This window comes from Amphimedon queenslandica, unplaced genomic scaffold, assembly GCF_000090795.2.
Source record: "Amphimedon queenslandica unplaced genomic scaffold, v1.1 AMPQUscaffold_13240, whole genome shotgun sequence".
Lineage (NCBI taxonomy): Eukaryota > Metazoa > Porifera > Demospongiae > Haplosclerida > Niphatidae > Amphimedon > Amphimedon queenslandica.
Genome location: NW_003546524.1, coordinates 36,671 through 48,023, shown reverse-complemented (window position 1 = coordinate 48,023; position 11,353 = coordinate 36,671). Strand labels below are relative to the sequence as shown.

At 36.0% G+C, this 11,353-nt stretch overlaps 1 protein-coding gene across 2 annotated transcripts; it reads left to right on the top strand.

Moving 5' to 3' along the window:
- Window positions 1-23: 23 nt before the first annotated feature.
- LOC109584159 (receptor-type tyrosine-protein phosphatase F-like) lies at window positions 24-4,784 on the top strand. Of its 2 annotated transcripts, none has more exons than XM_019999768.1 (17): window positions 24-292; window positions 339-686; window positions 767-787; window positions 836-923; window positions 978-1,036; window positions 1,089-1,261; window positions 1,306-1,393; window positions 1,446-1,528; window positions 1,571-1,607; window positions 1,655-1,875; window positions 1,922-2,218; window positions 2,269-2,512; window positions 2,565-2,629; window positions 3,966-4,088; window positions 4,133-4,389; window positions 4,443-4,578; window positions 4,632-4,784. In XM_019999768.1, exons 1-17 carry the CDS (start codon window positions 130-132, stop codon window positions 4,689-4,691), a joined length of 2,463 nt encoding a protein of 820 aa, XP_019855327.1. In that variant the 5' UTR covers window positions 24-129; the 3' UTR covers window positions 4,692-4,784. The 2 variants fall into 2 exon arrangements, with proteins under 2 accessions (XP_019855327.1, XP_019855326.1); XM_019999767.1 differs by having other exon boundaries at window positions 1,083-1,261.
- The last annotated feature ends 6,569 nt before the right edge of the window (window positions 4,785-11,353 follow it).

Genomic DNA, 11,353 nt, shown 5'->3' with positions numbered 1-11,353 from the left:
TCATTTTCTGTATATATAGCTCCTATTGGTGAACCTGGTTCCATCACTTTAATAAAACCAATTAATAATCTCACTTGGAATGAACTTAATTGCTCTGAACGTATTGGTCTAATCACAGGCTATATAGTGATGATCAGTAACAGTAGTATCACTTACAATGTCAATAGTACTAATACACACATTATATTGAATGATTTACTATTTAGCACTGTATATAACATCAGTGTAGCTGCTGTAAACTCTGTTGGAAGAGGCCCTTTCAGTGATCCTATTGTAGTAGAGATTGGAATAAGTAAGTAAATACACTAATTTTCATTTGAGACTTTCCATTCATCTAGTACCTGGTCCAGTTGAATCATTATCAAGTATCATGGACGCTACATGGTCTGTTATCTCATGGAGTGTACCCAGTTTTATTCCACAAGACTATCCCATTATCACATTCGAGATAGGATACCTGTCTGATAACTGTTCCATCATAGATGTTGATGACATTGATGATGAAGCATTGGATCAATATAATGTGTCCAGTGGAAATAGATATGCTAACATTACTGGTCTGAATCATACTTCTTGTTATATTTTTGGTGTACGTGCATACACTGATAATGGATATGGAGAATGGATATTCATTACTAATAAGACACTGTCTCATCAGCCATCTGCATCAGTAGCTCCAACTTTAGGTATATTAATTAATGTATTAGTATCATGTCTGTGTATTAAATCTATGATCATACCATCTATTTTCTATTCAAAAATGTAGATGAAGATGGAGAGACTGACTGTAAGTTAATCAGTTGATTTCCCTTACTAATTATTGTTACAAATACAGTTGCTTTCCTTGGAACTTCATCAGCAATCGCTGGATTTTCAATAATGATGCTATTACTAGTGATCATCGTTGCCACTATTTATGTAAAGTATGTTAAAATGTGCATATAGTTTATGGTACAATAATTCAATTGTATCTAAAGGAAGAAAATATCAAGTACCAGAACACACTTAATTAAGGAAGTAGCATCAGAAAGTCAAGGTGATACTCTTAATAACTGTTTTCTTGTTTTTAATATAATCATAAGCTCCAGGAGCATCGATTTTACAAGCCAAAGAAAGAGATGTAGAGACTGTTCTGTCTTATCTTACTGTCTGGAATGACTTTGATCCACAGATTCCTCCTACTCTACCTATACCACTGGATGATTTGGCTACACATTTAGATACTTGTCATAATAGCAATGGATTTGAAAAACAATTCAAAGTACCTATTGAAGGTTGCATGTAATGATGATTATGTACATGTAGAATCTCTACAGTGGTGAAGAAAAGCCATGTACTGTTGGATACAGTGATGAAAACAAACCTTTGAACAGATTAAAGAATGTGACAGTTTGTATGTACATGTACATGTATTATTACAGAATAATGTTTTCTTTATTCATCAGATGATGATAACAGGATAATACTGACTGCTAATCCTGACTTGGATATGTGTCAAAGGGAATTTATTAATGCTAACTATGTTGATGTAAGTTTATTTTATGAAAAAATATTTGTATTGCTCTTGCAGGGATACAGTAGGAGTAAGAAATATGTTACAACACAAGGTATTTATGTGCAACCAATTCTACACTGTTATTATTTAAACTATAAGGTCCAATGAAGAACACGTTAGTTGATTTCTGGTATCTTATCTGGCAGGAAAGGCCAGTGTCTATTGTGATGTTAACCAAACTGAAGGAAGGAGGAAAAAGCAAGTGCAGACAGTACTGGCCAAACGCTATAACTGAGCAAGAGAAATTTGGACCATTCATTGTATTGTTAAAAAATACACAGGCTTACTCTGACTTTGTTACTCGTCAACTTTGTATAACAGTAAGTGAAAAATTAACATTATGTAATGTAGACCTACACAATACAGATACAAGATGGATCAAATGATAGTCATACACTGACTCAATACCATTTAACCACATGGCCTGATCAAGGAGTACCTGACTATGCTACCTCATTGATGACTCTATATAAAAGAGTCATGAACACCTGGTCTCCTTCACAAGGCCCCATTCTGGTCCACTGTAGTGCTGGTATAGGCCGTACTGGTATATTCATTGCTATAGACCTGGCTCTAGAACAAGCCAAAAAAGAGGGAGTGATAGATTTTGCTGGCATTATTAATAGACTCCGACAACAGAGAATGAAGATGGTTCAGTCACTAGTAAGGACAATTAATTCTTGAAACATTACATTGTCACAATAATTGTACAGGATCAGTATGTGTTTCTTCATGATGCTGTGTTTGAGGAAATCATTTGTGGAAAGACTGATATATTAATTGAGAACTACACAGTGGAAATACAGAAACTAAAAAAGAATGATCCAAGCATTAATTGCACAGGAATTGAAGCACAATATCATTTATTGTGTGAATTGACTCCTGATCCTAATGATGTAGAGTGTAAATCTGCTAATGCTCATAGTAACAAGAACAGATCAAATAATTACCTACCTCGTGAGAGCATCATGATTAATGAAATAATTGTAATCTGTTGTTTATCTTTTAGCTGACAAGTACATTATAACTCTTAAAGATACCAATGATGATTACATAAATGCATCATACCTTAAAGTTAGTCACAATGTGGTATAGTTATTATTGCTATTGGTTCACTTACACAATGTACAATGAGGTAGTCAAAAAACAAGCATTTCACTTTTTCAGAAAAATCTCAAAAAGAATTTTTGGCCCGGACTCGCCACGCTTGCATAGGCGGGTACTAAGCATTTGTTTAAAATATAAGATTGAGAATAAACATATTTGATAAGTTTCACTTCATTCCTGAAAAGAAATTGATGCACAGAAAATGTCAGAAGCAGGGTTAGATCTAGTAGACCCTTGGGTTGTCATTCTGTCCACACATTTGATTTGTAAAAAATGTAGATCTATCTCTTTGTATGAGCACTCTAGAGATATATTTCTTCTTCCAGCAACAGATAAAGTTGTTTTCTTTCATCTAGTTATGCTTTTGTAGCATCCCGTGGCACCAAAGCCTGGGAACTGTTAAACCAGGGGACCTCTTCCCAAGTGAGAGCTCGTGTTTCAGTCTACACAGCCAAGAGTTTGTGATTGATTCATGAATGATGTCAGTCCTGATCCAGCCTAATGCATCCTGAATCATGGATGTTGGGCAGCTAATATGGCAATGAGCATATAAATCTATCAGCCTTGATACAATCATGCTGGAATTCATACTGGTTCAGCCAGAGCAACATGTATGATTCAGCAATGATACCTGTCAGACTGTATCAATACTGTAATGAGGCTCGATTCATTGATTTTGGGCAGTGTCTTGTATCATAGTATCTGTGAACTCTTGGCTGTGTATAGGGCCAAGATTTGCTTCAGAGGTAGAAAATCACATATAACAAAAAATAAAATAACGATTTTGTCCTAATGTCTTTGTTTGTGAGTTACAGTTGCTTAAAGTTTGTGATTTAGCCTCTTTGAGGATTTTTCAGGCAGCACTGGAGAAAGCAGGAGCAACCAAAGTCTCTCAGTCTCTTTTAAATATCTAGGCAATAGTTTTGTGCCAACTTTTTCATCAAATAGAGCTTCAGATGCTAAATGAATTCCAACTTTTCTTCTTTCTCCTAGCCGTGTGCCATAGTTGTTGACCACACACACAGAGCTTATTTTAATTATTAAATGTATGGTGGTAGCTGGAGCAAATTTTGCCAAAACTAAAAAGTTAAAAAATTTTCACTTTACTAATTTTTTCTAAGCTTGTACTGTTTAACAATTTTGAAATCATTCTATTAAATTTGAATTTTTTCAAATTTTGAAGGTCTCAAAAATTTAAGAAAAGTAATTAAAAAATTTCTGAGTTTGAATGAAGTAATTGAAGTTTTGAAGTTTTTTGAATGTTAGTATAGATGCAGTTATTATTATTACTGCTTTATATTAGGGCTATCAAGGGAAAAAAGAATTCATTATAGCTCAAAGTCCTATGGAAAACACTGTGAGGGAATTTTGGAAAATGATAGTAGATTGTAAAGTGTCTACTATCGTCATGCTGTGTGGAGATGAAGTATTAAATAACTGAACTAGTATAATCCTGTTATAAGCTTGTAGGATTGCTGCTATCAATATTGGACTGGCTCAAAGACACACGGTGAATTTTCTATTGAAGTCATTAGCAAGAAAATTGCAAATGGTTACACAGAAAGAAATCTTAAAATATCCTTTGATAAAGAGAGCAGAAGTGTATTGCAATTACAAGTGACAGATTGGCCTCAAGATGGAGTTGTTAGAAAAGCAGGTACCATTCTACAAGTAATTAATGATGTTAGAAACAGACAAAAGAAAGGACCAGTAGTGGTACATTGTAGGTAAGGAGAAAGTATAATTATAATATAGTAATTCTTTAATGTATTTTATTTAGTGATACAGTGAGTCGTTCAGGAGTCTATTGTTCAGTGAGTATTGCTCTAGAACAATGTAAGGCAGAAGGTATAGTGGATGTATTTCAAGTAACTAAAACTGTCAGAAGAACTAAACCAGGAGCTGTCACTACACTGGTATGTAATAGATCATGTGTAAACTTTACTATTATTTGTTATGTTGTTTACAGGAGCAGTATAATTCTATATACGATGTGATTAACTTATACATTCAAACTACATACAAATAATAGTTCTGTACTGTAAGATTAATTTTTCAATAAATGCATTCAGTTTTAGGCCCCTCAGATAAGTTTCTAATTTCAATGTCATTATAAGGCTGTGAAATTATATTAGCACAAGACTTCTATACATCAGGATAGTGAATATGCTATTTTATGTAGCATTATGGTGGTAGAATATATGACCATTATGGGTCACCACTCATTTACTGACCAACCAGCCCAACCTGACCCCTTTTGCTTATTGATCCTGTTGACTCTTTTACTGACCATTATCACTGACTAAAGTGATTCATTTACTGACTGCTGCACTACCAAAAGACAATTAAATCAACAAAAATTCCCTTTCCAATATAACCAGTTGTACAGTACTTAATATTATTACTATTACTATACCTCAATGGTAGTTATTTCTTGTACATAAGTGTAGAGTGTTGGATTAACTGATTTAACATTTATTAATGGACGAGAGATCAAAGCATTCAATAACTTATAAGAACCACAGCAAACCTACAGTGTACAAGAATAATAAAATGAATAATTGACATGTAAATTGTACATAATATACATAACATGTATTTCGCAAATCTATTGTGACTTTAATTTTTGTAATTTTCCATTTTCAGTGTCTTGAATGACAAAAATCCAATTAAAAAATGCAAAATCCATCAAACTTTTGGGGCACAAAAATTTTTACTATTATAGACAGTAAAAAGTTCAAGTTATAAACATAGCCTCTCTTAATAAATGCTATCTTCATTTAACAAGCAACATCTAGCGTACCAATAAATTTCTTACGATATAAAATAACCTCTAAATAAAAGACACCTCTGTATAACAGAGCAGAGCTTAAAATTACATTCAAACAATGTTCAGACATTGTGTCTGCATGAAGAGTGCTGCCATTTTTAGTGGTTGGACAGAGTTTCCCACAGAGTTTTGGCATACATGTACAAGTAGTCCTCATGCAGCATCTTGTCCCAGTAGTCCAGTACTACATGTACATGTATTAGTAATGCGGTAGCGTTATTAGTAATGCAGAAGTGTTACTAAGTAGGATCATATATAGATACTGTATACACATGGATATGAAACTCCTGTATACACACATATAAATTCACATAAGAAAGTGTCATAAATGCTACATTCAGCTGTCCTCACCCGTGTTTCACTGCATTCATGGCTGCCAGGGTAAGTAAAGCAATCACAGAAGCCTATTCGTTTGTTAAAGTAGCTAAATGATCCCTCGAAGGACTTTGCAAAGCCTTCATATATTGAAATAATGCTCATAAAAGATAGTTTGACTGAATATCTTGGCTCTACATTAGATGTCATAGCCTATATTATTATTATTATTATTATTATTATCGAACAATTTACAAAGTGTGAACAAAAAAGAAGGAAGAAATAAACAAAAGTACAATAGAGACTCATGGACCATGCAACAAACTTTGAAGGGCTACTAGTAAGTAGCTACTAGCACCCATTAAAATAAAATAAATTAGGAAGATAAAAAAATAAGTAGAATAAGACAATTGAAGATAGAATAAAATAAAAGAGAAGAGAGATTGGAGGCAGGGAAGAGATAGATAAAAGGAAAGGTAACAGAAAATATAGAGAGGTTGCTGAATCAAGAGAATGAGCTTGGAGCTGGATTCTTTATATGACAAGCTGAGCATGGACACATTATATGAAAGGAGCAAGTATCAATTGGGTCAAAATGTGCGAGAAAATGATTCCAGAAGAATTTTAAAAGATGTGATTTAATAGTAGTGAGGGAGAGTGAGAGGTCTACGGGTGGGAGAAAGTTCCATAATCTAGCGATTCTATTGAAATATAAATGACGAGATCTGCAAATTGAGGATTTAGTAGCAGAGCTAGTACAGCTGGATGAAAATGATACAAACTCATAAATATCAAAACTAGGGTCTGGATATTTGAGACACAATATAAAAAAATGATGTCCTGTAGCTCAAGAAAATAGTGCAGAGGTATAAGATGTAGTGCCACAAGCCTTGAACGGTAATCAGACTCCCAATCATTTAGCATATATTTAGTGGCATGACACTGTTCTCTCTCTAATGACTCTATATCCTCAATGAGCATAGGTCTCCATACTTGAGATAAATATGTCAATTGAGAGCGAACTAGGGTTAAATAGAGCATCTTCTTAACATAGGTAGGAGAATGAACAGAAAAGGTTCTTCTAACAAGACTCAATTTAGCATATGCTTTCTGAATAATATGAACATAGTGGCTAGACCACGTCAAGGATTGGGAAAAGGTGACACTGACCCAAATCTCTCCAAGTTGATACACATTTTACCCTAGATCTGTTCAGGAAATACTCATAAGCAGAAGCACCATCATTTCTAAAAGACATATGAAAGGACTTGAATGCATTGAAGTTGAGACCTGAGACCATACTCCACTGAGATAGAGAATCCAGATCTTTGTGAAGCAAAATATTATCTTCAGGAGAGTTAATTAACTTGGAGATCTTAGAATCGTCTGAGAAAAGGAGTGATTAAGAGAAGGAAACAAATGAAGGTAGGTCATTTATTTTGATAATGAAGAGCAGTGGCTCCAGGATACTACCTTGGGGCACCTCAGATCCCTCAATTGTGACACCGTGCATTCGGTCTGACAAGTAATTCCTGAAGAGGTGCCACAATGCTCCAGTTACACCACATGACCAAAGTTTAGATAGTAAAAGATCATGGGAAACCGTATCAAAGGCTTTCTTGATATCAAGCATACTATCATCATACTTTTTTTGTCATCCAGAGCCTGTATAATGTGATAGGCATGCAGTAATAGTTGTTTGACAGTGGACCTATTCTTCAAAAATCCATATTGACAGTTAGAAATAACACCATCAAGAATAAAATCATAATATACTTTCTCAAAAACTATCTCCTCAAAAACCTTAGAAACTGAGGAGAGCAGATATAGATGCTTCCACTTATCTGGGATAATTGCATAAACAGCACAGGTTTAAAATAAGTGATAAATGGGCTCTGGTGGTGGGGATAAAGCATATGTGGAGGGACATTTAAAAACAGAATGAAAGAAATGGTTGAACAATTTGAATTTGTAGTTTGCATTGTCAACAGAGCTATCACCATAATACATAACTGGAGGGAATTTGCTCTTACCAGTTAGATTGTGTATATGATTATAGAGTTTAGTACTTTTATTACCAATAAAGCCACTGATAAGATCTTTCTCATAAGCAAGGCGGGCATCAGTAATACATAGCTGAAGCTTACATTCAACACACATTAATCTAGTAAAGTGAGAAGGTTTAGATTTCTAATATTGTCTCCTTTAGAAATGCACACAATGTAATAGGTGTCTGATGTAAGGGGTAAACCACTTAGGGAACTGATGAGAACTGACCTCATCCAAAGGTGTAAAAAGAGAGATCAAAGAAAGCATGGCACCCTCAATAAAAGACCAGATAAAATCAACATCTTTCGATTGATAAATTGGAGAGAAATCAAAGTCTAGCAAAAATGAATTGAGTGCATCAAAGTCAGTTTTTTTGTAGTTGTAAAACCAAGTCCTACCACTTGAAACAGGCTTTTTGAATGGAAGGGAAACAATGAATGAGAGAGAAAAATGATCAGAAGACAAAAGAGAGGAAGTAAGAGTATGAGTGTCTTTTATAAACTCGCAGAAACTGCTGCAAAGGACAATGTCCCAAATATTACCAGCAACGAACAGCGGCCCTCATTCTATGACAGACAAATCTGAGTATTCCTAGGCCCAAAACCCTGACGAGTCGGGTGCCTGAGAAAGGTCATCACACAATCTGAGGATGAGTGATCAAATCCTTGGCATAAACTACAAAATGACCCCAATTCAGAACAATGACTGAATACAGTAGAAGCCACTAGACTAGGATGGAGGATTCCCCACTGCAAGGATAGATCTAGTACCACCTATTGCTGAAACAGGTGGTCGTAATCAAGTCAGCCCCAACCACCATGGCATAGATCTTCTCTCACTATCAGTCTGGCATACACCAGACGAACACGAACAGATTGGTCTGGGACCAACACAGCCAAGTATGGCAAAAAACAGTACACCCATGATGGTAGCGAGGAAACTTCCCGAAGGCGGGGGTGGGAAGCAGGGACCACAGTGAGGAAGCACCCTGCGGCAGCCTCAAATGTTGGGATAGGGCAATGTTGTCTCCCAGGAGGTCTCGAATTTCAATAAATTGTCTCTCCCGAATCCTTTGAATGAGTCTAGCAGGAATGGGTTCAGAAGATAGGGACAAACTGAGACCCATCTGAGGTAGATGGCTGGGGATTGACAGTGGCTGTGGGAAAGGGGAGGTCCCACCAGACATGACAGGTAATGGGGCGAAGGGCACCACTGGGAGGGAGGGGGCAGAAGTGAAGAGGGGCACTGTGGACACAGACGCAGGAGGTGGGAGCGATCCCAAGACAAAGGGCCAACCTGTAGCAACACTGAGAGTAACAGACCCAGTGAGAGATAGAAGGAGGAAGGTAACAACCCCAGTAGAAAAATAAATAAACAAATAAAATAAAATAAATAAAATAAAATAAAATAAAATGAGTAAGATTCCTACCCACAAATGAGATGGAGGACTAGTGGTTCTACCGACAAATATGCCATAACAACCTCAAACACAATTACAACAGCAGAAATAATGACTGCATGGATAATAACTAATGACACATGTCTTACCCCAAACCCGTGGCGCCACATGTATAGCAAATGAGAATGCACACAGCGGTAACCCACAACAACCTGTATCAGCACATGGACCTGCCAATGAAGCAGCCTAGCCAGCCAGACAAAAAAGGGAGGGGCTGATACATTGTAAAGCTAAAGCTCAGTAACGCTCAGGTACACACAACTACATACAATAACAATATTGAATAATATGAAATGAATAATGTAGCTTAAGCTACCAATGATACTGAAATACTAGCCAATGGAACAAAATTGTAGAAGAATTGGAGTAGAGTATGAGAACAGAAGAGTGAAGACAACTTTACAACTGAAGAAATTTGATCAATGCAGGACTATTTATATGGAGGATGCATGGTTATTATATTATAGTTAATTGAATGAACTAGGCAGTTACCACAAATGTATAATCAAGGGTTGATAAATAATTATCCACTCTTGGTATAATGTATACGATATGTCCTGCATGTACATGTGTAATGCATACATCCACTATGAGCTAATGTAATACCAGCAGTAGAAGTCAACTGACTGGTGTAGGCAATTATACATAGTTATAATTTAGCAGTTTAAAATGATGATTTCATTCATTGCAAACCAAAAATTTAAATACAATTGTTAATTTTGGAGGGGGAAACTTAAGGAAATTTAATGCTTTGTTAATTGTTTACCAAAATAAAGCCTGCTATTTTGAATCAAGTTCAATAACACATGTGCCAATCACCAAAAATTCGCCAAAATTTTTCCTTCTGCTATACAGTAAATTGACCTTGTGGCCCACAAGACTCTATTATAATCATAAACTGTTTTGCAGGAAAAATGGGAACAAAGCATTATATAATGTAATTACAAGTTTTAATAAACTAGTCACTCCTGTAACTATTATTCCTAACTCATTATCTATTCATGATACTAATGATTATTAATGTTTATTAATGAGTTGTAATTATTATTCTTAGTTCTTCTTGTGATAAGATTTTTGCTACAAAGTTGCTTAAGGACTCTGCCAGTGGCGGATCTAGGATTGAATTTTTGGGTGGGCACTGATGATATAGGTGGGCTAATTAGTGGGTGTGGCCAACAAATCCTGCATTGAAAGTCAAAATTTTGAAGATTTAGCCAGTTAAAATGAGCTCCTTTGTGGTTTACAAATTGTTTTTAAAGTCATGCTTCACAGTTTACATAGTAGTTTACATTAAAAAGTTAATTTTAAATTATTGCACAAAATTTTTGGGTGGGCCTGGCCCAGCCAGGCCCACCCTTAGATCCGCCACTGGCCCTTACTACTTTAGTATTCCATTCTCAGCTCACCTGGTATCACTCTAGTGCAACCCCATGTGTCTTTACGCAGGTAATTACATAAATTAAACATAAGAAATTACACAAGCGTATACATAATTTGTGGGTGTGGTTTGTGGTGGTACTTGCTTAGTGGTTCCAAAGCAGTCATGGCGGACGGGTGGCAAGGCAGTCTGGCCTTAAGAACCAGAACTGGGGGTTAAAGTACTTTTATGGATCCAACTTTCCCCTCTCTACCTGCCCTCCGCACCATTATTGATTTTGAAGGTACAGTAGTGTTAGATTTTAAGGACATATTATAAGTTGTGTTGGACAGGGGGTATGTGTTGCGTGTACACGTACATCCACTTGTTAAACACAGGTGTGTGTAGTGGTTATGACCATAGTGTACATGTAGTTTACATATATAAACAAAGTATATTAGTTCATGTAGGCATTGGTTTTGATTACATGTATCTCTATCACATGGCCTGTGTGTGTGTGTGTGTGTGACTGGGCTTACTGTTATCTGGAGTACCACTGCTTACACTAGTCAGGCGTGGCCTGACCCTTGCGAAAACGGAGGGTCAGGAACCTCGTATATACCAGTCTTGTTAGCTAGCTGCAGAAATTCTGCAGTGACGCATTGTGACTCGCTATGACTT

Coding starts and splice junctions, on each gene's coding strand:
- LOC109584159 (XM_019999767.1), top strand. CDS start 130: ATGATCAGTAACAGTAGTATCACTTACAATGTCAATAGTACTAATACA. Junction 1,529..1,570: donor TTAATGCTAACTATGTTGAT/GTAAGTTTATTT, acceptor TTGCTCTTGCAG/GGATACAGTAGGAGTAAGAA. Junction 1,876..1,921: donor CTCGTCAACTTTGTATAACA/GTAAGTGAAAAA, acceptor TACACAATACAG/ATACAAGATGGATCAAATGA.